We start from the raw sequence: 26928 nt of genomic DNA on the forward strand, positions 1-26928 counted from the left end.
GTAAATTTTATAACGAGAGACACGTCGAGTAGGAGACAGCTCGTTCATAGATTCAGTGGAAGGTGGATCGCTGCAGCTATAAGTACCTGAGTAAAAAAAAAAATAGGCAAGCTTTTTGTGACTCGGTGGAACTACGAAGTGGATTGGTTCGTGCTGCTGACATTATTATTCATAAGTAGAAGTTTAGCTCGTTATGGACGAACGAGACAGTGGAAAAACAAGCGGTAAAAATGACCGAGAAGGCTGCAGAAGATAGCCCAGGTGTCAAGCTTGAAGAAGCAAATTGAACAGTTAATGGAAAATGGTGCAAACGTTGATGCTGTAAAAAATAAGCTTCGTGTGGATTTTAGTGGCTTGCAAGAAGAGTTTAAAGTGCTTAACTCTGCTCTGCAGAATGTTATGGATGATGAAGAATACACGAAAGATCAAAAAGACTGGTTCAAACCTAAACATGATGCTATGGATGACTTCTTTTGGCGTTGTGAAGGATGGATGAAAGACGTTTTGAATCGAGCTGAGCAGGCCGAGGAGTGTGACAAACCGATGACACCTGCAGATAGTAGATCTATGACATCTAGGCGGACAAGCAGACACTGAAGTAGTTCCTCATCACAATGTGGAAGCTCAGTCTCATCATCTTTATCAGTGAGATTAAAAGCAGAATTAGAGCGGGCTGCTTTAAAGGCAAAGGCTGCTGCTTTACCAGAAAAACTAGAACTTGAAAAAGAAGAAGCAGAGTTTGAAGCTCAGAAAAAGATTTTTGAAGCTGCTTTAAGAGCAAGGAAAGAAATGCATGCAATCCAAACAGCATTGGCAGAATCTAATGCTAAAATGGAGATTTTACAGAAATATGAAAATGTTCAAGAAGACAACAGCATTTTTCAAGCTGATCACAAAGACAGTGAAGAAGATATAAAACCTACATTGCAGCTACCATTACAAAACACATTAAAATCAGCCAGCTTTAAACGCACTGCTCCAGCTGCACATGTTCAAATGACTACATCTGCATCAGAAGTTGAACCTAGAGATCAGCATGGGCCAGTCCTGGACCGGCTTTGCCAAGCTACCTCACAACAAGCCCATGTCACAAAGTACCTGGTGAAGAATCATAAGGCATCGCTTCTTCCAAATCTCACCATACCAATATTTAATGGAGAACCGTTGGAATATAGATATTTTATTGGAGCCATCAAACATAGAATCGAGAGTCGTACCAATAACGATTGTGATCGACTTCAGTTTTTGCTGCAATACACAAGTGGACAACCACATGAGTTGGTTAAGAGCTGCAGTCATATGGAATCTTCAGCAGGATATACTAAAGCTAAACAGATGTTAAAGGAGTTCTTTGGAGATGACTTCAAGATTTCAAAGGCCTACATTAAAGAGGCTTAGGAATGGCCAGCAATTAAACCAGAAGATGGACATGCTCTTCAGTCCTTTGCACTTTTCCTCACTGGCTGCTCCAACACAATGATGGATATTAGCTATCTGGAAGACTTGGACAATACAGCTAATATAAAGTCTTTGGCAAATAAACTGCCATACAAGCTCAAAGAATCATGAAGAAAATCTGCCTGTGACCTGCAAGAAAGGATGAAGAAAAGAGCTAAATTCAAGGACTTTAACTTTTTGAACCAGCAGGTTAAGTCCTTTTACACCTCCTCTATGGAAACTTAAAGGACACGACCATAACCACGAAAGAACCTACTAAACCAAAACCAAACCAATACATGGCATCATTCAAACCAAAGAAGGTGTTTACAACAACTGTTGTTGTCAAGAATGCTCAAGATGTCACCCCGCATCTTTACATATTACAACCAAAGGTGCTAAAGAAGAACCAGTAAAGGAAAGTTGTGAACAGCAATCTATAACAACTGCTTTTGTGCAAACAGCTGAAACCTGTGGTGTCACCGGGGCCGGTAGGACGATTGTGTCCTGTCAATCATCCCAGTGTCTATTAAGGTAGTGGTCCCCAACCACCGGGCGTTAAGAAGTTTGCTTTGTAAAAGGGCAAAGAATAATCTTTATAGTTCTGCAGGTTCTGCAGTAGCTTCTACTCACATCCGCAAACCTCCAGCCCAGATCCGCTGAGAACCGCCTGGTACTATTGTTAAGGTGAAGCAGAGAGCGAACAATGAGCCAGAGGTACTGGGGCTTTGAACTGCGTCATCGCTGTATCGCTTTTCTATATCAAGATGTGTGACCCACTCGGGCTGCCTGTAGCGAATCGAGCATTTAGACCAGAACGGGGCAGACAGATGAAATTAAAAAACCATTTCAGTATTTGAGGGTGAGGAGGGTTTTTACCTGCTATTGTGAGGACAATTATGGAAATAATAATAAAAAAAAAAACGTTTTTGTAACTTTGTTAGAAAAACTTCAACATCAGACCTATGTTTTTATTCACAAAGAAATGTATGTTCATAAAAAGATGTATTCTTGCCCATAACTAGAGGGCGCAGTTCCACCCGTCTCCGTGACCTGGTGTCTGAATAACATGGAGGCAGAGGAACTGAGAGGAACTCAGTCATTATTAGACTGAGGGCAGCCAGACTAATTTATTTTGCTAAATTGTTATATTTAGCTAAATATTATTGATGAGGGTCATAAGCAGGTTACCAGATAGCCTGACACACAGCTAAAATATAAGTAAAAATAAATAAAATACTCAAAAAGGGGCACTTGGGGTGTCAAGGATAAAATGAGCAGGGCTCAAGCTCCGTTGCTCCCCACGCCCGCCCCCGCACATGCCTGGCACTTCCCTTTTTTCACTTCCGTATTTTCTGTGTTTCTTCATATAAAAGGTGTGTTTGAAAGCATCCTTTTGACAAAGCAGTAAGATGCCAAGTCACGTCATCCTTCCACACTTTTAGGGAGGACTTCATTAAATTGTGCAGTTTTGAAAGATTTTCCATAAACATCAACATCTGAAGGTAAGTTGGTCTAGACGTTAAAGAATATGGCAAATAAGTTCTTTTTATATCTTTTAAAACTTAAATTGAATGCTCACATCAAAGAAAATATTGCATTTTTATTTTTTTATTCACTTATTAGAGCAAATAACAGTAAAAAAGGAAATACATAATTTTGCTGCTCTAAATGTTTCACAGAAATTACATTTTCCTCTTTCCTTAAAAGAATAGAAGAAATATTTCTATTTGAATGCAGAACGTAGAAAGTTCTTATTTGTTTTTCTAAAAAAAATGTAGTAATTATGTAATTTTATAACATAATTAAGTTGGGCAATTAAAAAGCATAAATAAATTATATTTTGTTTTACGTTTTATTATTTTTTTGTTTAATATTATTACAGTAATAAAAATTGCTAATTAACGTTCACCCCTTATGCATAAACCATTTGTAATTTATTTTTTATTGCTTTTCTCAAGTTTACATGTTATTGCTGGCAACTTTTGTCCGTCAGCTAGTATAGATGTTAGATTAACCTGTTGTGGTTTTTTTCTTTCTTTCATGGAAACTAGTTCTGCTTGAACAAGTTTCCATGAAAGAATTTAGAATTTATATTTAGAATCCACAAAGCTTTTCCGCACGCAACAACTTTTGAAACTTACTCTTATAAAGTCCTTTAAGCTTGAAATCAGATTCAAGGAAGATTTACTTCCTTGAATCTGATTTACTTCCTTGAACCTGGTACTTGAACCACCTACATTGCTACACCCAAAGTAAGTGGTTCACAACACCTACATTGACCTTATCTTAATTAAAACAAAACAACATATTAATTGCCCAGTATCATATCTGAATCGTTTTGCAGGGATGTCCAGTGAATTTTGTATTTCAGTTTTTCAGAATAGACTGTAGTTGTGCTGTATACCAGATTGTGCATGCACTACATAGTGAAATCATATAAATCACTGCAATACATTTGAAGGTTTTTCTTTTTGTACAAATTTGGATAGCTTGGGTCAACCTGGGAGAAGGAGGAAAAACAAATATCTATTAAGTCAAGCTCATTAAAATGTTTGTATGTAAGACTTTGGGTTGTCCAGATCAGGATTTGTTTTCTGATGTTGCAGCTTGAGCCATTTTTCTGAATAATAGCAACAGTAAATTCCTGACTCAAATTAATGCCATGTACAGAGTTGTCCTGAATACAGCTTGCAGAAAAGGTCAGATGAAACAGGCAGACTGGAAAGTGCAGCAGTCGATGTCCATGTATTCACTGTGAGCAATGTTGCTGGATGAACAACATTCCAATGTTTAAAACCTTTACTTTTAAGACAAAAGAAGTAAAATATGTAAAATTAAGCAACTTTATCAGAAATGTATATGAGAGCGCAAAAAACAGAGAATATTGTATAAATAGATCTATACAGCTAGACTTCTGGTCAATATCTTAATTCAGAGGAAAGCATTACAACTAGTTTCATCTCACACTGTTGAATAATAACCACTTTTTAAAGTAAGCTTTAACCCAGGGAGTGTTTAATCATGCTATAGTGTCAGAAACCAAAAAATTCCTCCAAACCATTTTTGTATCTGATTATTAACTCCGATACTAACCATTTCAATAAATATTTGTGCAATGATGTTTTTTTTTTTATTTCTCAGAAATTAAGGATCATTGATGATAACCTACTCATTTACTCATTTGGACATAAAAAAGGGAATTTACATTTTTAATGTCCACTGAAAAAAAACTATAATTTCCTTGAAATTGATCTTTGGTAAAAAATTTTATATTACACTTTTTTTTTTTTCCCCAATGGGTGATCTTTATAATTGAATTTGAAACACACATACTGTTCAGGGTCAAATTGACCCACCGATTAAAATCAAGATAAATGAGTCATACAGAGAGTATTTATGTTTTCCTCCACATCTGCTGAATGTCCACTCAGTGTGGGTGGAGTTTGTCCACGGCAACAGAAAAGATTCCCGTCAAAAGTTGTGTAAACAACTGCTTTCTCGCAGTTTCCTAGTGAAGTACAGAGAATGGTGAGAAAGTGGGCTTGGGTGTGTCTGCGTGTGCATGTATGCATGTGGTGGGGTGTGTTTGTGTGGGTGTGGTGAAATATGGTTCATAGCTGCAAGGAAACATATAGAATTGGACATTTTTTAATCTTTTTTTGCACTTTAACATGACTGATAGGTCAAATTGACCCAAACAATATCTATATCAAAAGTAGACATTGGTATAAATGTGTGAAATGAATAAATTTTCAATTTATATATAGAGTGCACCTCTTAAGACAAATAGAAAAAGTTTCATCCAAAAAAAATACTCCCAACTATTTTTAAAAAAAAGGTTAAACTTTAAAACGGGTCTATTTGACCCGGAACATAACAGGAGGTTTAAAATGCACGAAGAAAAAAGTGCAACAAGCGAAACAGAGTAAATGAGATTTAAATAGGATGTTTAAATCTCATTTAAGTAAAGTTTGAAAAAGTTTACCTAAAAAAGCAGAACTAAAAGGGTTCAAAACTGAGATCAGCAATGAGTAGCCCGACTACTGTTGCTGCTCAAATTAAACTAAAGATTTTAAACATGATGCAAGTGTTTCCAGTAAACTGATGAGGATGTTACTCTACATAAAAAGGATGCCTTCAGAAAGGGTATGAGCCCACCCCCACTCCCACAGTTTGTGGAGGGGTGGATGCTGAAAGGGTGTGAATATCTGACAGAAAATAATAGAAAAACTATATTTATGGGATAATTTTCTTGAATGGTTTAAATGCAGTTTTCATTATATTACTGACTCTTTCCTGAATTTATTGCTCCTGCCTTTGTTTTGGGTTTTTTTTGTTTGGTTCGTTGTTTTTTTTTAGACTTTTAGGACTTATTCATGATCTAATAGGGATCCACCAGCACACATTGCAAATACTTGAAATTCCTTACCTGATCTTAAGATTTTGATCAAGACAGTAGAAATGAGGTGCTTGGTAAATAAGTAGTGAAGACAGAACAGATGCCGATTACTTAATGCCACTCTCTTTAATTGTTTACGATTGTAAACAAATGTAAACAAGAAAGTGAGCTAATCCATTTTTGAGATATTGTAATTAATTCATAATTTCAGATTATGAATTCTAAGAATTAATCATTTTTTGTGCTGTGTGAACTTATTCTTTGTTTATCTGAATTTTGAAACCAACACAAACATGAAGATGATCCTCTTAAAGGGTAAAAAATGGAAAGATGGCAAAATAGCTGTAAAGTAGCCATTTTCTTTCTACTCTGGTAACTTGAGCTCATTCATGCAAAACACAACCCACCCTACAAAGTCCTCTTTCTCATTTGCTTTTAAGATGAGAACTTAGTCTGGAGGAAACAAAAAAGGGGAACAGAAAAAAACTGTAGAAAGGTTTGTTTAAGATGGGTACCAGTCTTTTTACAACCTTGAAACATTTTAACTTCAAAGAAATGAAAAGAAAATTAAAATTTTTTTGTAAAACAAAATTTGGTTGATTTTAAAAATGGCACAAAGATTTTGATTGTATCTTTAGTGATAAGTTGTTTTAATAAATAATACTAATGCACCTCATTTGTTTCTTTCAGATACCTTTATATCAAGATGTTTTGGTTTAGACATTTGCTCCTGCACTTCTGGTTTTTGGGTACTTTGGTTTTCTTCTTTTGAATGGTGGAATATTACATACCATCTTAATGTGATGCAACTGATAAATTCTTACTTCAGTAATTTTGACTTACAACTATTTTTCTCTTGCAGGATGTCTGTACTCGGCTATGCAAGCTTGGCGCATTGACATGCCAAGAAATATCAAAGGACTGTTGAATTCCTGCCTCGTTATCCCTTGTAGCTTTAACTACGATTTGTATCCACCTAAAAGAGCAGACAGAGTTGTTTGGTACCAGTATGTGAGCAGGGGATATCCTTTGGTTTGTGACAAGTGGCACCCTTATGATGTAATTAGCATATTTAGAGGAAAAACCAAGGTACAAACTTCCACAGATAAAAAATCATGCACTCTAGAGATTGAAGGTGTGGACTGGAGTCACGACAAACAAAAGCTTTATCCTTGGGTGGATCCAGATAATGTTGGGTATAGGACATACGCATTCTATGATACAACTGTAACAATTGAAGTTGTTGGTATGTTTGTTTGTTTTGGATTTTTTGTTTTGAACATCAGTGCATTAATATGTTATTGAAAAAGTTTTAAAGTTTTTACATTGTCTTTGCAGGACAGCCAGAGCCACCGCAGATTATAATCTACGGTGAAAGAAAAGTTGGAAAGTCTGTAACGGTGCAATGTTCTGCTAAACACACATGCTCCATCCATCCACCAACTCTTAGCCTCAACATCGCAATGAAAGACAAAGAAGTTACCAACACTCAGCTATCTGATGATACCTCTCAAACTACGTTAAAAGTCACTTTAGTCTTAGAGAGAGACTTTCAAGTTATTGAGTGCACTGCCCTGCACCCAGGTGGTAAAACAGCAAAAATATCTGAAACCTTAACTGCACAATGTGAGTGATAAGTCCCAAGACCAAAATCAGCATCGTCTTTGTGCTAAACTTGGGTTGTCTGTCTGGAAAAGCTTTAACCATCCTTTTGTCCTTTGTGTTTTTAGGCTCCGTTAATCCACCGAGCATTAGCCCTGTGTCAACTGAATATTTTGAAGGAGTTCCAAGCAAGGTAACATGTGAAGCTTCATACACTTGCTCCAAAGATGCACCAGTTCTCACATGGAACTTCGCTAACATGCCTGTTGACAGAGATGTTAAAGCCTCTGGGAGTTTGCAGAAAACTGTTTCCACATTGACATTTACAGCATCAGCTAAAGACAATGGAAAGTCTCTGATATGTTATGCAAAATTTCCTGGAGGGCAGACCCAGGAAAAGAGCATGACCATACGGGTAAAACGTGAGTACCAACCACAGTTAAAATTTTTATCTTTTTATCAGGACTAGAATATATTAAACATTTTCTGTAATGTCTTTTAAGTTTATAACAAATGGTGCTAAAAAGATTTTTTTCTGTGAAGAATGCTGCATCATCTTAATATTACTTTATATGGCCACCTCCTCAGAAGTAATATTTTGGAGAGTTTTATGGTAAAGGAAATTGACAAAAAATATCTGGGTGCCTCATGTTCTGCTGTTAACTTATGTAAATTGTTCCATTAAAAAAAGTATCTTTATAGATACTGTTGATAAAAATGTGTTTATTAAAGCAAATCTGCTTTGCTATAACTGAAATAATCTGCCAATGGAACAAGTACTTCTTTCCCAATCTTAAGGAATAATTTACTTAAAGCCAGCTCATATCTTGCTGAAAGGTTAGTTGTAAGTTAATTTTCTTTTATTTCAAGTTTATTAAGATACTAGCAGTAGAAACTAAACCAAAAATACTTGTTAGGATTTCGTCTTTTTGCAGTGTAGACATTTGAACCCTTTAAGTCCCGATTTATTAGTTAAGGTAACTTTATTTTTCCCACCACTCTATTTAGTTGGCAAATGCCACCAGACAACAAACATCTGAAGAAAGACAACAAATAATACTATTACAAATACAACATTCAAATGTAGACATCTATGGTCTGTCCAGGGCAAATCAGTTCAAATTAAGCTTAAACTAATGTGGCTAATCAAAGATTTTTACCGTTTTGTTTTTATGTGTTTTTCAGGAAACATGCTCAATCTGGATTGGTCTTTCACTACTCCAGGAAGCGTAACGGGAATGAAAGGATCATGTGTCATCATTCCTTGCACGTTTTCCTACAGCAAAGCCCAACCGGCTGGCCTGGAAGTTGTCTGGTACTTGTTCCAAAGTAATGGACGCGCAGACGTATTCAACCAAAAACAATCAAATATTTTAAGCAGATATAAAGGGATAACACGTTTGACTGGCTCTGTGTCAAACAGCAATTGTAGTCTTAAAATAGACCGACTGGATATGTCTCACAATGAGGATAAACTCTATCCATGGGTTGATATCAACCCAATTACCTCCTACCACTCACAGGGACACTCATTTTTGGATAAAAGCACCAAAATCATTGTTTCGGGTAAGAACATATATATGTTGCCCTTCTTTGTTCGTCTCAGGTCCAGTTGGTTGACTTGACAACAAACACTCTTTTGTTTTATTTACCAACTTTTAAGAGCAGCATAACAGAACTTCATACACCAAAAAATGTCTGGGAAAACAAAATCTTGATTAAGCAAAATAAATCTCACAAATATTCATATCCCTTGCAGTTATTTGCATTGCAGCAAGAAACTTGTTTCTGTCTCATTTCCTACTTAAACTGTTGTTTAGGTCAAAATAATGTATGTTTAACTTTTCCTTTCACTCTTTCACCAGTATTTTGAATATCCACATTTTAGATGGAATCATCATAGATTAAGATATTTCTATTTTTATCTTTATAGACTATGCACAAGAACCCCAAATGAGCATCATTGGTGTTCCTAGGGTGGGAGATCAAAGCAGGGTTACCTGTAAAGTGCAACATACATGTTCTTCTGCTCCTCCTGTCCTGTCTATGAATGGCATTCCTGAAACAGACCGCACCATTGACTCCTTGTTGTCAGACGGCATTTGGGAAAGAACAATAGAACGAACTTGGAATGTAGAAGAAGACCACAAGAAGGTGGAGTGCACTGTGACATATCCTGGTGGACAAAGTGCCAAAAGTGAGCTCCTCCTGCAAGTTGAATGTGAGTATAAATATACATGTTGTGGTTTAAATTGATTAGATTTTTAAGTTTTCTTTACAAGTAAAGTTTCTCAATCGTTTTTTGCTTAGGTCCATTTGAAACAATCAAAATGGTTGAACCTCCAGGAGAGCTGACAGAGGGAGTGGCAAAGAGTGTCATTTGTTCTGTGTCCTACAAGTGCAAGAAAAATACACCAACAATTGAGTGGAACTTTTCAGACATGCAGTATTTACAAAAGAACAAAATATCCAGTAATATTTATACCATTGAGTCCAATCTTACGTTTATTGGCTCCCTTGAAGACAATGGAAAATCTCTGACCTGCACTGCACGTTTTGTCGCTGGAGAAACCTCAAAATCCTCACTGCTTCAGATAAAAAGTGAGTTTTTACATCTAACACACATTGTTTATTAATGTAGTTAAAATTAAAATTCAGAGAACTTTTTAAAGTTAAAGTTATAGCTTTCACTTGGGTTTATTGCTTAGCTTCCAATTAAAATTGTCTGTTTATCTTGATGATAACATTTAAATGAATTTATTTATTTTTACAGAATACGTACCGGTTGAAGAAGAACTGAACGAGAAAGATAGTGAGCTCACCTTTCTTTTTCCTTACAATATACAACTTATATAAGACAAACTGATTTCCTGCTTATTATTTTCTCTTTGTGTGCATTATTTCATATTTAAGGCTGTCGGTTTTGTGTATCTGTATAACTTTCATGTCTTCTGTATTGAATATCCTGTAATTTTTGATGGGACCTTATTAAATTTAAGTCTTCCTCTTTTCCCCCCCAACAGCTTTCCGTGTCCTGACTGCTGACGTCCCTGTCAAATTCAGTGCCTTGACTGAGTCCTGTGTGGTCATCCCCTGCAGTTTCCAGGACAACGAGGATCAGCCCCTGACTCGTGGCATCTGGTACAAAAAAACTGGGGGTATGGTGTACCACAATGCCCGAAGTAACGTTTTGGACCACTTCAAGGATCGGACCAAAATTCTGGGAAACCTGAATGAAGGAGACTGCTCTTTGGAGGTTGATGATATAAAACCCTTTGACAGCGGCCCTTTCTGTTTCTATGGAGAGAAAGGAACAAACAAATACAGATTTAACAACAGCTGTGTTTTTATTGTCATGAAAGGTCAAGAATCCTTACTAATATTTTACATCATTCTGTTTGATTAATTTTCTTACAATTTGGACAATAGCAAATGTCCTTGGTTTTAATCCTCAGCTTCTCCAGAGACACCAGTGATGAGCTCAGTTCCAGCTCAAGTGAATGCTGGTTCAACTGTAAATGTCTTCTGCTCTGTCAGTCACTCATGTTCATCACATCCTCCAACGTTTTCATGGAGTGTCCCTTCCATCAACAACGACGTTTCAAACACTGAGATATCACGAGGTGTCTGGAAGACGACATCCACCATCACGTTTGTGGTTGCTGGAGGAGATGGACTGAGAAACCTAAGCTGTACCGCCACCTTCTGGCGTGGAAAGAATCAAACCAGGACTTTCAAATTAATTGTAGAGGGTTAGATTCAACAATTTTTTTTTGTTATCAAAGCATTGGACACAGGGAACTGAGAGGTTTTTTCATTATGATTATTTTAAATCTTCATCTCCAGGAACTATGAAGTACCAGATGCAGAAATCTATCCATGTGGTTATTCCTGTCGTCATCTTAGTGCTGATCCTCTTTGCTGTGCTTGGCATATTCTTCTACAGGAAAAGGTGAGAAAACCTCTCAAAATCGACTAATATACGATTTGTGTGTATTGTGCTGATGACTGTTGACCTTAAAAACTGAGAGTAACTGAAGATGACCTAAAGAAATTACAATTTTCGCATCACCAGAAAACACACTGACAAGAGGCCTCCGCCAAGACCAGAGAAAAGGCAAGAATTTTACCTCCAAGACCTTTTAGAGAATAAACACAGATTCTCAAATTTTAGTTCTGCAAAAGGTTAGAGCAAATGTGTGAAGAACAGATCCCTCTCAATAAATTTTCAGATAGATTACAAACATAACAAATGACCCAAAAACAGTTTGTGTCCAATATATTCTCTAATTTTCTTAAATGCAAATGGAATGGGCCGTCTGTTTAAAAAAAACATAAACTCAACTTGATCAGCTTAATTATTAAGCAAATATAGTTAATAATAATAAGTAATTATATAATAAAATAAGTAAGGAAAGCAAGTTAAAATGCACCATTAAAATCAAACCAACTAAATCAAAACCCTCAAATATCCAGCAGCAGTTATAATAGAAACCTAGTGCAAAAAGACACTGTCCAGTCTTAAATGAAACTTTAAATCAAAATAAAGCCTAATACAAGGCAAATTATTCTGTAATCCATTTTATTTTTTCTATTTCACTTATGCAAGATGTTTGCTTAAGTGCTGTGCTAATTTAGTAGTTTTGCTCTCTGTTTTGATATGAGTTGTTAATTTTGATCATGGATCAAATTAAGAGAGATGTCCTGCCTCAAACTAAATATCTTGATTCAAATGTTATAGATATTAATGTGTATTTGCTCAATATTATTCACTAATACTGATTAGCAACAATGATCTTACATGTTTGGAATAAGAAATTTATATCAGCTCTATTTTACTCTCACATTCAAATGTAGCATCGTGTCACTGATAAATGGATATTTAAATCCCTGTTCTTTCACAGGAGATCTATTTGGGGTAGATTATCCAGGTGAGCTGAATTAAACGTTTTACTCAGAGTTTCTTTTTGTTTTTGCATAAGCAAATATTAAATCCAAAACCCTTTTAATATCAATAGGAGATACCTTGAGGGAGACAGAGAGAAACCTCCAAGGCCAGAAAAAAGGTACAAAGCCAAAAAGCTCTTTTTGAAACTGTGCAGTTGAACACCTACTAAAAACTAACAAATGTTTCTGTGCAGGAGATCAGTTTGGAGCAGGTTTTCTCGGTAAGAACAACAAAAAGCAAATTCTACCCTTTTAATTCTCAGTGCTAAAGCCTGATGTTAACAACACTATTATTTTCAGACAATCAGAGGAAAGTCAAGTTGGCTGGCAAAACACAAGGTAGGAATTTTTCTGTTGGTAAATCTCTTCATTCTCAATGTTAAAGTTGCTACTAGTTAAATGTTTCTTTTACAGAAGGTCTTTCTGGAATAGATTTTCAAGGTAATAATTTCATATTTATTACAAACAAGAATATCAGACATTAAGTGATTAAAGAATTAAAAGCAGAGTAAGAACAACATGTATAATTGTTGCAGACGCCCAAACAACTCGACTGACCTCACAGTCAGTTATTTGTAAGTTTTCAGCCGTGGTTTCAAAAATATTTTATAATGAGCAGAAATGCTGAAAATGTGATATTGTGAAATATGTTTTTGCTCCTAGAAATGATGCAGAAGTGGTCGTCTGCGAGAGAAAAGACAACAAACGGCGTTATCCGTCACCAAAGAAGTGAGTAGAGCAACTGTTTATTTCAGGCTTTAAAAGACTGCTGTGATTAATTTGGTTCTTTATTGATTATCTTGTTTTGTTCATCCAGTAACCAAAGACGACCTGCTCCGCCCACACCAGAGGTCAGTTGCATTGTTCATTGAATTTTACCGTTTACAGCTGTTGTGAGGATGTTTCAGACAATTTTTCTTGTTATACGTTAAAAATAACTATTTTAAATGATGATCAACTTTGCAGTAATGGTCTAAAATCTAAGCCTCTGGGCTTTTATTGTTTATGAAATGATAATCTCTTATTAGATCAAACTTCAACATTTTTGATAATATTTGTCAAGAGCTTTTGTTTTTACAAGAACACATTTCTTCTACGGTTCATAGTACAATACAAGCACATGAAGTTTATTAAGCAATAATGAACCAATTAAATATTTTTTCTTTACTTTTTCTTTACAGGATGTCAGTTTGTACGGCAACATTTGAGTAAAAAGTCTGAGCATCGATTTGGATGCTCTTTCTCTTCTTCTGCTGTCAAGTTTCAATTTATAATTCACATTTATAATCATGTTATTCTCGCTTGCTCTGCTTTTCATTTCAATGGCAAATTTTTACTTTTCATTTAAGGAAGAAATAAACAATAATGAATCACTGATGCCTCATTTCTGTATTCTCTGCCATGAAGTCAGGGGGATAAAGGAGTGTCACGCAAGATGGATTATAATCCAAATAAAATTTTTGGTTCACATGAATCACAATGTTTCTCAAGAGTCACACATGATTGGACAAGGAAACAAATAATGCGTTTTTCAAGGACCACGACTGTTTGGACGAACAAAATAAGAGCAGCAACATAAATCAATGTTTTAATAGGAGCAATTTTTCAAAGATGTTCATAAATATAGGGAGGGCTAAATGTTGATACCTTGTCACACTACACTGAGCACAAAGTCCGTTTTGGTTACTGAAATAATGTGAAAATAACACAATTGGAATTAGTTATTTGTAAGCGGCCATTCTTCTCCATTTTGACACAAGAGGGTGGTATATTTTCTGTTCTAATGGTAGGTTTCAAACTTTGTTTCATCTAAAAAGCTGCCTTGTGAAGTTATTATGGATATTATGGAAGTGTCTTAACTTCCACAATTTCAACTATGGAAGTAAAGATGGTTTTAGTGACGGGACGGATGATAATTTGATGTCATTTTTAATTTTACTTGAGCTATCTACACTATTGTGATTGTCATATTGAGTACGCCGGCTGTAGATGGTCCAGGAGGAGGCGATACCCACAGTGGCTCAGTCTGGTAGGAAGCGGTAAGTGTTTGAACTGATGCTTGTGAGTGATAACCGCTGATGAGTGACAAAACAATCTGGCCTCTGCTCCTGCAAAGCTCCTCACAGATTGACGCTTATGAGCGTCAGCCTGAACCCAGGGCTGTACTGTAAAATCTTTAGCTTATAACACTGGTACTACAAAAGGTTGCACGTTTTTTAGAACAACACAAAAAGTTTAGCTATTTGCATGCTTGTATAAACACACACATAGAGCACATGTGCAAAAAGCCAAGTTTAAGGGAACACCCTCCTTAGGACATTGCTCAGATAGAGGCCAACAAAAGGAATTAGAAACTGTTGTTAGGTGCTCTATACTAAGATGGCATGGATCACTTCCAGTTAAGACTTGTGAGGACTGTGTATCGTTCTCGTATATGCACTGCTCACAACCCTAGTACTCTCATCCCCCTTGATCTCTGCTACACTACAGCTTCTTCCTGATACGGTCTTCCAGGAATACTCAGGCTAGTCAGCATGGCCACCAATGATGAACAATTTTCCTGCGACAAAATGTTTTGCTGTCATTAATATGTTGAGTGTGTTCAACACTAGCTTGATTGACAACGTTGAGGGCTTCCTCCAGGCTCTATTTGGTTATTTTTGACCAACAGTGATGTATTTCTGTAGATAGTAGCACTGGGAGAAGGTGGAGGAGCTTGATCTTTTAAGAGATTATTTGTCTCATATCACCACATAGTGACATTTTTAGCAAATATGTAAAATTATTCTACTCTACTGGTGTCTTAATCATGCTTATTCATAATGTATTAGAAACCAAAAATGTGTACATTCCTTAAAAGTAGGTGGACTGATCAGAACGTCTGTATGGGTAGCAGGTAGACAGTGGAAATACTTTTCTACAGTCATTATTTGAAGGTGGCACTGGTTAACTTAAATATCTGTTTGTTTTTTAGATACTTACTTGCACTATCAGCAGTCAGAACTCCTTTTTTATGATTGCATAAAAATTGGGGCCAAAGACACAGCTGTACTGTATATATATATATATATACGGTTTCTTTTGGTAAATGAAGAAAAATTAGTACACAGAAGAACAAACTGGTTTTATTTAACACCATGTACCTTCATTTGCTGTTTTGAACTTTTCCCAGTATTATTCATTTTGATATAATCTGTTCACAATGTTTTCTTTACTAAATGAGTAATTATACATTTAATATTTTGAGCAGCAATTTAATCCATGGAGAAACCAGTTATGCAACATGTTGTCATTACTGTACAAGAGCTTCTATTTCAGGCAGATTTCTGATTCAAAACACAATTGTAGTGTGTTTTGAGTCAAATTGTGACTCAAAACAATTTGAGTCAGAATAGATATATTCATTAGGTATATCTAATCTAATGAATATATCTAATAATTTACATAGATTGCAGAGCCCCTCAGTGTAAATTACCTTGAGAAATAATGAGATTTGGTTATATGAAAATAGGCTTTAATGCCGAAAAATGATCAACTGTCACAAGCCATACATGATACAGATACAGAGTTACATTCACCGTCCAGCGCTGAGCATCACTTAGATCACCTTATGGATGAAACCAAGTGAGTCAAAGATTGTAGCACCTGTTTAGCTTTTTATTCTTCTCTGCAATCTGTACCCTCCTTAAGGTGTAGTCTAATGCCAATTCTGAAAAGGACCAAATAGACTCGACATAGTGTTGATTTAACTCCACCACGTTCAATAAAGCTAGTCTGAAGTCATTTTGAACACTTGAATATAAAAATGTAGGGTTCGACTCCCGGTCCCGGAAACGTTTTCCGCCCTCTTTCCTGTCTGCCTACTGTCGCAAAAAATACGAGCCACTAGCGGCGTAAAAAAAATGGAAATAAATAAATAATTTAACACCGACATGCGGCCTTCAGAGGTCTCAACCCCCACATCGAATAGTGCCAGGTGTTTGAAATTCAAAAAACAAAATCTGAAGGTGAAAAAAACTTTTAATCTGAAAAGAAATTTAAAGCGGTTTTTTTGTTTTCATTAGTTTTTTTGTTCAAATTTATTTTTCATTTTGACATCAATATTTTTCAGTTTTCAAGTTTTTTTGATTTTTTTTAGTGTCCATTTTAAAACTTTATGACCTCAATTTTGCTCCATACTCTTGTGCGTGGGATTGCTCATTTCATGTACTCCGTCCTAAGTGAGGTATGTGACTTTTCCTGCTTTTTCCTGTACTCTATTGTAAACTAAAAGTTTCAAAAGTGATATGTAACGGAAAACAGATGTTCTTGTGCAGATGGAGCCACAACTGTCGTATTCATAAGTAAAACCAATCACAGTTTTTTTTACTGAAAACCATTATCAGTGTGGCTGACCTCACCCCGAATTCCTACTTGTTTGCTTTCAGTTCTTCTAAGCAAAGCAGGAACTTATAAGGTAAAACTTAAAAAATAAACATTTTTAGTTCATAAGTAGCGTAAATTTGGCTTCAAATTGCAGCTTTGCCCTGACAGCTTCGCAAAAGCGATTGTTTAAAATAAAAATGAGAGCGGAGTGATTCTAATCCAGCTCGCAGGCTATGAGTGGGTATGGAGCTAAATTGAGGCCATAAAGTTAGTTAACTAAAAACATAAATAAATCGAAACTTAAAAATACTTTTTAAACTGAAAAAGCAAAATTGAGTGTATGGGGATTAGCAGGTAGCATTTGCCCTGACAGCTGCGCAAAAGCGATTGTTTAAAATAAAAGTGAGAGCGGAGTGATTCTAATCCAGCTCGCGGTCTATGAGTGGGTATGGAGCTAAATTGCCTGCATCCCTGGCGACCCCACTAGGGATAAGCATGTTGTATGATGGATGGTTGGATGGCAGTGTTGAGCTGTGCGTCATAATTTAACACCCACGGGGCGTGCTGTGGTGGAGCGGGGGGTTGGCGCGCCCCGTGTTTGGAGGCCTTGGTCCTCGACGCGGACGTCGTGGGTTCGACTCCCGGTCCCGGCAACGTTTTCCGCCCTCTTTCCTATCTGCCTACTGTCGCAAAAAATACGAGCCACTAGCGCCGTAAAAAAAAATGGAAATAAATAAATAATTTAACACCCACATGCGGCCTTCAGATGTCTCAACCCCCACATCGAATAGTGCCAGGTGTTTGAAATTGAAAAACAAAATCTGAAGGTGAAAAAAACTTTTAATCTGAAAAGAAATTTTAAGCGTTTTTTTTTGTTTGTTTGTTTCATTAGTTTTTTGTTTCAAATTTATTTTTCATTTTGAAATCATTATTTTTCAGTTTTCAAGATTGTTTGATTTTTTTTAGTGTCCATTTTAAAACTTTATGACCTCAATTTTGCTCCATACTCTTGTCCGTGGGATTGCTCATTTCATGTACTCCGTCCTAAGTGAGGTATGTGACTTTTCCTGCTTTTTCCTGTACTCTTTTGTAAACTAAAACTTTCAAAAGTGGTATATAACGGAAAACAGATGTTTTTGTGCAGATGGAGCCACAACTGTCGTCTTCTTAAGTAAAACCAATGGCAGTCTTTTTTACTGAAAACCATTATCAGTGTGGCTGACCTCACCCCGAATTCTTACTTGTTTGCTTTCAGCTCCTCTAGGCAAAGCAGGACCCTTATAAGGTAAAACTTAAAAAATAAATTTTTTTAGTTCATAAGTAGCGTAAATTTGGCTTCAAATTGCAGCTTATAAGACAGCAGTGTTATTATCATGTGTTATTAGCACAGCTAATAACACATGATAGCTATGATTAGCTATCATAGTATCCTGTGATTAGCTATCACAGGATACTATGACATACTATTCATTACTTTTCCTTGTGGTAAGAGTAATAACAATTTACAACACTTCTCAAACATTTTCTTGCATTGTAAAGTTTATGTCTGCATTCTGTGGTAATCCATTGCAAAGTTCATGCATAGAAATGTTACTGCAGTGTCACTTCCATGTGTGTTAAATCTGGGAAACACTTGGAAAACAAAGCAACGTTCACCCTGAGCTTTTTATTGTCATGGCTTAGCTTTAAACCAGGTCTGTTATCTTTCTTCTGAAATTGAAAATACTGCAGACTGAAGGCTGAAATAAATGCAGGCCACCATTTCATTTTATGCCAAGGATTAGGGGAGTCTTTATATATGCATTTATTTCGTGATATGTAAGACGGTGATCTAAAGAATTGTCTCTGACCTTCTTCACTCATTTTTATGAGTGTGTGTTTATACAAAAACTCATAAATCCATCCCAAATACACATAATTAACTCCTTATTGACCAAGCTTTATTGGAGAAAATTCAGAGAAATCTTGGGAATTCATTTTATTTACTTAAAACTAAACCTGAAAACAAATTTTATGCAGATAAACTATCTAAATCGGTCCTTAAAGGTGCTCATGTGCTTCTGTGCAAATTTTGCACAGTAGTACATTATTCTTTTTCTTTTTGGTTACAAGTGTACTGCTTGATTGACGTCCACATGGATGTCAAAACAACCTATGCACACCCATAAAGCTTTTTGTTTTTGGTTGTTTTGTTTATTTTGTTTATCAGTTCCGGTGTTCTTTAGAAAATAAAGTGTATCTTTGGCAAGAAATTGCATGCATTATTACATCATTTCCATTAAATCAGTGTAAAAAGGTCTTCAAACAATATTATCGTTTATCGCAATAATTTTTGAGACAATTAATGGTTGAGCAAAATTTGCTATCGTGACAGGTCTAATTGTATAAATAGATCTATACAGCTAGACTCCTGGCCAATATCTGCTAGTTCTAACTAGTTTCATCTCACACTGTTGAATAATGACCACTTTTTAAAGTAAGGTTTAAAATGCAAGAAGAAAAAAGTGCAACAAGCGAAACAGAGTAAATGAGATTTAAATAGGATGTTTAAATCTCATTTATATAAAGTTTGAGAAAGTTTACCTAAAAAAGCAGAACAAAAAGGGTTCAAAACTGAGATCAGCAATGAGTAGCCCGACTACTGTTGCTGCTCACATTAAACTAAAGATTTTAAACATGATGCAAGTGTTTCCAGTAAACTGTTGAGGATGTTACTCTACATAAAAAAGATGCCTTCAGAAAGGGTATGAGCCCACCCCCACTCCCACAGTTTGTGGAGGGGTGGATGCTGAAAGGGTGTGAATATCTGACAGAGAATAATAGGAAAACTATATTTATGTGATAATTTTCTTGAATGGTTTAAATGCAGTTTTCATTATATTACTGACTCTTTCCTGAATTTATTGCTCTTGCCTTTGTTTGGGGTTTTTTTTGTTTGGTTGTTTTTTTTAGACTTTTAGGACTTATTCATGATCTAATAGGGATCCACCAGCACACATTGCAAATACTTGAAATTCCTTACCTGATCTTAAGATTTTGATCAAGACAGTAGAAATGAGGTGCTTGGTAAATAAGTAGTGAAGACAGAACAGATGCCGATTATTTAATGCCACTCTCTTTAATTGTTTACGATTGTAAACAAATGTAAACAAGAATGTGAGCTAATCCGTTTTTGAGATATTGTGATTAATTCATAATTTCAGATTATGAATTCTGAGAATTAATCATTTTTTGTGCTGTGTGAACTTATTCTTTGTTCATGTGAATTTTGAAACCAACACAAACATGAAGATGATCCTCTTAAAGGGTAAAAAATGGAAAGATGGCAAAATAGCTGTAAAGTAGCCATTTTCTTTCTACTCTGGTAACTTGAGCTCATTCATGCAAAACACAAGCCACACTACAAAGTCCTCTTTCTCATTTGCTTTTAAGATGAGAACTTAGTCTGGAGGAAACAAAAAAGAAACTGTAGAAAGCTTTGTTTAAGATGGGTACCAGTCTTTTTACAACCTTGAAACATTTTAACTTCAAAGAAATGAAAAGAAAATTAAAAGTTTTTTGTAAAACAAAATTTGGTTGATTTTAAAAATGGCACAAAGATTTTGATTGTATCTTTAGTGATACGTTGTTTTAATAAATAATACTAATGCACCTCATTTGTTTCTTTCAGATACCTTTATATCAAGATGTTTTGGTTTAGATATTTGCTCCTGCACTTCTGGTTTTTGGGTACTTTGGTTTTCTTCTTTTGAATGGTGTAATATTACATACCATCTTAATGTGATGCAACTGATAAATTCTTACTTCAGTAATTTTGACTTACAACTATTTTTCTCTTGCAGGATGTCTTTACTCGGCAATACAAGCTTGGCGAGTTGACATGCCAACAAATATCAAAGGACTGTTGAATTCCTGCCTCGTTATCCCTTGTAGCTTTGACTACATTGAGTATCCACCTAAAAGAGCAGACAGAGTTGTTTGGTACCAGTATGTGAGCAGGGGATATCCTTTGGTTTGTGACAAGTGGCACCCTCACGATGTAATTGGCATATTTAGAGGAAAAACCAAGGTACAACCTTCCACAGATAAAAAATCATGCACTCTAGAGATTGAAGGTGTGAACTGGAACCACGACAAACAAAAGCTTTATCCTTGGGTGGATCCAGAAAATGTTGGGAAAAGCACACACAGATTCTATGATAGAACTGTAACAATTGAAGTTGTTGGTATGTTTATTTGTTTTGGATTTTTTGCTTTGAACATCAGTGCATTAATATGTTGTTGAAAAAGTTTTAAAGTTTTTATATTTTCTTTGTAGGACAGCCAGAACCACCGCAGATTATGATCTATGGTGAAAGAAAAGTTGGAAAGTCTGTAACGGTGCAATGTTCTGCTAAACACACATGCTCCATCCGTCCACCAACTCTTAGCCTCAACATCACAATGAAAGACAAAGAAGTTACCAACATTCAGCTATCTGATGGCACTTCTCAAACTACGTTAAGAGTCACTTTAGTCTTAGAGAGAGACTTTCAAGTTATTGAGTGCACTGCCCTGCACCCAGGTGGTAAAACAGCAAAAATATCTGAAACCTTAACTGCACAATGTGAGTGATAAGTCCCAAGATCAAAATCAGCATCGCCTTTGTGCTAAACTTGGGTTGTCTGTCTGGAAAAGCTTTAACCATCCTTTTGTCCTTTGTGTTTTTAGGTTCCATTTATCCACTGAGCATTAGCTCAGTGTCAACTGAATATCTTGAAGGAGTTCCAAGCAAGGTAACATGTGAAGCTTCATACACTTGCTCCAAAGATGCACCTGTTCTCACATGGAACTTCTCTAACATGCCAGTTGACAAAGATATTAAAGCCTCTGGGAGTTTGCAGAAAACTGTTTCCACATTGACATTTACAGCATCAGCTAAAGACAATGGAAAGTCTCTGATATGTTATGCAACATTTCCTGGAGGGCAGACCCAGGAAAAGAGCATGACCATACGGGTAAAACGTGAGTACCAATCACAGTTAAAATTTGTAGCTTTTTATCAGGACTAGAATATATTAAACATTTTCTGTAATGTCTTTTAAGTTTATAACAAATGGTGCTAAAAAGATTTTTTCTGTGAAGAATGCTGCATCATCTTAATATTACTTTATATGGCCACCTCCTCAGAAGTAATATTTTGGAGAGTTTTATGGTAAAGGAAATTGACAAAAAATATCTGGGTGCCTCATGTTCTGCTGTTAACTTATGTAAATTGTTCCATTAAAAAAATGTATCTTTATAGAAACTGTTGATAAAAATGTGTTTATTAAGGCAAATCTGCTTTGCTATAAGTGAAATAATCTGCCAATGGAACAAATACTTCTTTCCCAATCTTAAAGAATAATTTATTTAAAGCCAGCTTATATCTTGCTGAAAGGTTACTTGTAAGTTAATTTTCTTTTATTTCAAGTTTATTAAGATACTAGCAGTAGAAACTAAACCAAAAATACTTGTTAGGATTTCGTCTTTTTGCAGTGTAGACATTTGAACCCTTTAAGTCTCGATTTATTAGTTAAGGTAACTTTATTTTTCCCACCACTCTATTTAGTTGGCAAATGCCACCAGACAACAAACATCTGAAGAAAGACAACAAATAATACTATTACAAATACAACATTCAAATATAGACATCTATGGTCTGTCCAGTGAAAATCAGTTCAATTTAAGCTTAAACTAATGTGGCTAATCAAAGATTTGTACCGTTTTGTTTTTATGTGTTTTTCAGGAAACATGCTCAATCTGGATTGGTCTTTCGCTACTCCAGGAAGCGTAACGGGAATGAAAGGATCATGTGTCATCATTCCTTGCACGTTTTCCTACAGCAAAGCCCAACCGGCTGGCCTGCAAGTTGTCTGGTACTTGTACCAAAGTAATGGACGCGCAGACGTATTCAACCAAAAACAATCAAATATTTTACGCAGATATAAAGGGATAACACGTTTGACTGGCTCTGTGTCAGACAGCAATTGTAGTCTTAAAATAGACCGACTGGATACGTCTCACAATGAGGATAAACTCTATCCATGGGTTGATATCAACCCAATTACCTCCTACCACCCACAGGGACACTCATTTTTGGATAAAAGCACCAAAATCATGGTTTCAGGTAAGAACATATATATATATATGTTGCCCTTCTTTGTTCATCTCAGGTCCAGTTGGTTGACTTCACAACAGACACACTCATTTGTTTTATTTACCAACTTTCAAGAGCAGCATAACAGAACTTCATACACCAAAAAATGTCTGGGAAAACAAAATCTTGATTAAGCAAAATAAATCTCACAAATATTCATATCCCTTGCAGTTATTTGCATTGCATCAAGAAACTTGTTTCTGTCTCATTTCCTACTTAAACTGTTGTTTAGGTCAAAATAATGTATGTTTAACTTTTCCTTTCACTCTTTCACCAGTATTTTAAATATCTACATTTTAGATGGAATCATCATAGATTAAGATATTTCTATTTTTATCTTTATAGACTATGCACAAGAACCCCAAATGAGCATCATTGATGTTCCTAGGGTGGGAGATCAAAGCAGGGTTACCTGTAAAGTGCAACATACATGTTCTTCTGCTCCTCCTGTCCTGTCTATGAATGGCATTCCTGGAACAGACCGCACCATTGACTCCTTGTTGTCAGACGGCATTTGGGAAAGAACAATAGAACGAACTTGGAATGTAGAAGAAGACCACAAGAAGGTGGAGTGCACTGTGAGATATCCTGGTGGACAAAGTGCCAAAAGTGAGCTCCTCCTGCAAGTTGAATGTGAGTATAAATATACATGTTGTGGTTTAAATTGATTAGATTTTTAAGTTTTCTTTACAAGTAAAGTTTCTCAATCGTTTTTTGCTTAGGTCCATTTGAAACAATCAAAATGGTTGAACCTCCAGGAGAGCTGACAGAGGGAGTGGCAAAGAGTGTCATTTGTTCTGTGTCCTACAAGTGCAAGAAAAATACACCAACAATTGAGTGGAACTTTTCAGACATGCAGTATTTACAAAAGAACAAAATATCCAGTAATATTTATACCACTGAGTCCAATCTTACGTTTATTGGCTCCCTTGAAGACAATGGAAAACCTCTGACCTGCACTGCACGTTTTGTCGCTGGAGAAACCTCAAACCCCTCACTGCTTCAGATAAAAAGTGAGTTTTTACATCTAACACACATTGTTTACTACTGAGGTTAAAATTAAAATTCAGAGAACTTTTTAAAGTTAAAATTATAGCTTTCATTTGGGTTTATTGCTTAGCTTCCGATCAAAATTGTCTCTTTATCTTGATGATAACATTTAAATGAACATTTATTTTTACAGAATACGTACCGGTTGAAGAAGAACTGAATGAGGAAGATAGTGAGCTCACCTTTCTTTTTCCTTACAATATACAACTTATATAAGACAAACTGATTTCCTGCTTATTTTTTTCTCTTTGTGTGCATTATTTCATATTTAAGGCTGTCAGTTTTGTGTATCTGTAAATTTTCAAATTAATTGAAGAGGGTTAGATTCAACAAAATTTTTTTTGTTATCAAAGCATTGGACACAGGGAACTGAGAGGTTTTCTCATTATGATTATTTTAAATCTTCATCTCCAGGAACTATGAAGTACCTGATGCAGAAATCTATCCATGTGGTTATTCCTGTCGTCATCTTAGTGCTGAACCTCTTTGCTGTGCTTGGCGTATTCTTCCACAGTAAAAGGTCAGTAAACCTCTCAGAATCGACTAATATACGATTTGTGTGTATTGTGCTGATGACTGTTGACCTTAAAAACTGAGAGTAACTGAAGATGACCTAAAGAAATTACAATTTTCTCATCACCAGAAAACACACTGATGACCCTCTGAATTTTATCTTCAAGACCTTTTAGAGAATAAACGCAGATTCTCACATTTTATTTCTGCAAAAGGTTAGAGCAAATGTGTGAAGAACAGATCCCTCTCAATAAATTTTCAGATAGATTACAAACATAACAAATGACCCAAAAACGGTTTGTGTCCAATATATTCTCTAATTTTCTTAAATGCAAATGGAATGGGCCCTCTGTTTAAAAAAAACGTAAACTCAACTTGATCAGCTTAATTATTAAGCAAATATAGTTAATAATAATAACTAATAATATAATAAAATAAGTAAGAAAAGCAAGTTAAAATGCACTATTAAAATCAAACCAACTAAATCAAAACCCTCAAATATCCAGCAGCAGTTATAATAGAAACCTAGTGCAAAAAGACACTGTCCAGTCTTAAATGAAACTCTATTTGGGGTAGATTATCCAGGTGAGCTGAATTAAATGTTTTACTCAGAGTTTCTACTTGTTTTTGCATAAGCAAATATTAAATTCAAAAGCATTTTAAAACCTATAAGAGATACCTTGAGGGAGATAGAGAGAAACCTCCAAGGCCAGAAAAAAGGTACAAAGCCAAAAAGCTCTTTTTGAAACTGTGCAGTTGAACACCTACTAAAAACTAACAAATGTTTCTGTGCAGATCAGTTTGGAGCAGGTTTTCTCGGTAAGAACAACAAAAAGCAAATTCTACCCTTTTAATTCTCAGTACTAAAGCCTGATGTTAACAACACTATTATTTTCAGACTATCAGAGGAAAGTCAAGTTGGCTGGCAAAACACAAGGTAGGAATTTTTCTGTTGGTAAATCTCTTCATTCTCAATGTTAAAGTTGCTACTAGTTAAATGTTTCTTTTAGAGAAAGTCTTTCTGGAATAGATTTTCAAGATAATAATTTCATATTTATTACAAACAAGAATATCAGACATTAAGGGATTAAAAAATTAAAAGCAGAGTAAGAACAACATTAATAAAATAAGGTTAGAGCAAATGTGTGAAGAACAGTTGAATTGTTGCAGACGCCCAAACAACTCGACTGACCTCACAGTCAGTTATTTGTAAGTTTTTAGCCGTGGTTTCGAAAATATTTTATAATGAACAGAAATGCTGAAAATGTGATATTGTGAAATATGTTTAGACTCCTAGAAATGATGCAGTAGTGGTTGTCTGCGAACAAGTTATCTACAAACAAGTCAAAACAAGTCAACAAACGGCGTTATCCGTCACCAAAGAAGTGAGTAGAGCAACTGTTTATTTCAGGGTTCAAAAGACTGCTGTGATTAATTTGGTTCTTTATTGATTATCTTGTTTTGTTCATCCAGTAACCAATGACGACCTGCCCCGCCCACACCAGAGGTCAGTTGCATTGTTCATTGAATTTTACCGTTTACAGCTGTTGTGAGGATGTTTCAGACAATTTTTCTTGTTATACGTTAAAAATAACTATTTTACCTGATGATCAACTTTCCAGTAATGGTCTAAAATCTAAACCTCTGGGCTTTTATTGTTTATGAAATGATAATCTCTTATTAGATCAAACTTCAACATTTTTGATAATATTTGTTAGGAGCCTTTATTTTTACAAGAACACATTTCTTCTACGGTTCATAGTACAATACAAGCACATGAAGTTTATTAAGCAATAATGAACCAATTAAATATTTTTTCTTTACTTTTTCTTTACAGGATGTCAGTTTGTACGGCAACATTTGAGTAAAAAGTCTGAGCATCAATTTGGATGCGCTTTCTCTTCTTCTGCTGTCAAGTTTCAATTTATATTTCACATTTATAATCATGTTATTCTCGCTTTGCTCTGCTTTTCATTTCAATGGCAAATTTTTACTTTTCATTTAATGGAAGAAATAAACAATAAGGAATCACTGATGCCTCATTTCTGTATTCTCTGCCATGAAGTCAGGGGGATAAAGGAGTGTCACGCAAGATGGATTATAATCCAAATAAAATTTTTGGTTCACATGAATCACAATGTTTCTCAAGAGTCACACATGATTGGACAAGGAAACAAATAATGCGTTTTTCAAGGACCACGACTGTTTGGACGAACAAAATAAGAGCAGCAACATAAATCAATGTTTTAATAGGAGCAATTTTTCAAAGATGTTCATAAATATAGGGAGGGCTAAATGTTGATACCTTGTCACACTACACTGAGCACAAATTCGTTTTGGTTACTGAAATAATGTGAAAATAACACAAGACATTAAAAACAAACAATAAAGACATAAATTATTTATCATTCAGAGAACAATGTTATTTATGGGA

At 35.5% G+C, this 26928-nt stretch overlaps 1 protein-coding gene across 3 annotated transcripts; it reads left to right on the top strand.

Moving 5' to 3' along the window:
• The first annotated feature begins 2848 nt into the window (after positions 1–2848).
• LOC116717531 (myelin-associated glycoprotein-like) lies at positions 2849–25283 on the top strand. 3 transcript variants are annotated; one of them, XM_032558987.1, is made up of 22 exons: positions 2849–2942; positions 6530–6588; positions 6702–7085; positions 7178–7465; positions 7570–7863; positions 8627–9007; positions 9375–9662; positions 9752–10042; positions 10215–10253; positions 10465–10803; positions 10897–11193; positions 11288–11393; positions 11517–11558; positions 12346–12372; positions 12460–12507; positions 12583–12609; positions 12689–12727; positions 12803–12829; positions 12925–12963; positions 13052–13117; positions 13206–13239; positions 13570–13862. In XM_032558987.1, the coding sequence occupies exons 2-22, from the start codon at positions 6546–6548 to the stop codon at positions 13594–13596; spliced, it is 3126 nt and encodes a 1041-aa protein (XP_032414878.1). In that variant the 5' UTR covers positions 2849–2942; positions 6530–6545; the 3' UTR covers positions 13597–13862. The 3 variants fall into 3 exon arrangements, with proteins under 3 accessions (XP_032414878.1, XP_032414879.1, XP_032414880.1); XM_032558988.1 differs by having other exon boundaries at positions 13055–13117; XM_032558989.1 differs by lacking the exons at positions 12460–12507; positions 12583–12609; positions 12689–12727; ... (3 more) ...; positions 13206–13239; positions 13570–13862 and adding an exon at positions 25167–25283.
• Positions 25284–26928: the final 1645 nt, after the last annotated feature.

The sequence above is a fragment of the Xiphophorus hellerii genome, chromosome 3 (genome assembly GCF_003331165.1).
Source record: "Xiphophorus hellerii strain 12219 chromosome 3, Xiphophorus_hellerii-4.1, whole genome shotgun sequence".
Classification (NCBI taxonomy): Eukaryota; Metazoa; Chordata; class Actinopteri; order Cyprinodontiformes; family Poeciliidae; genus Xiphophorus; species Xiphophorus hellerii.

Coding starts and splice junctions, on each gene's coding strand:
- LOC116717531 (XM_032558987.1), top strand. CDS start 6,546: ATGTTTTGGTTTAGACATTTGCTCCTGCACTTCTGGTTTTTGG. Junction 10,804..10,896: donor TGTTTTTATTGTCATGAAAG/GTCAAGAATCCT, acceptor TTTAATCCTCAG/CTTCTCCAGAGACACCAGTG. Junction 11,559..12,345: donor CCGCCAAGACCAGAGAAAAG/GCAAGAATTTTA, acceptor GTTCTTTCACAG/GAGATCTATTTGGGGTAGAT.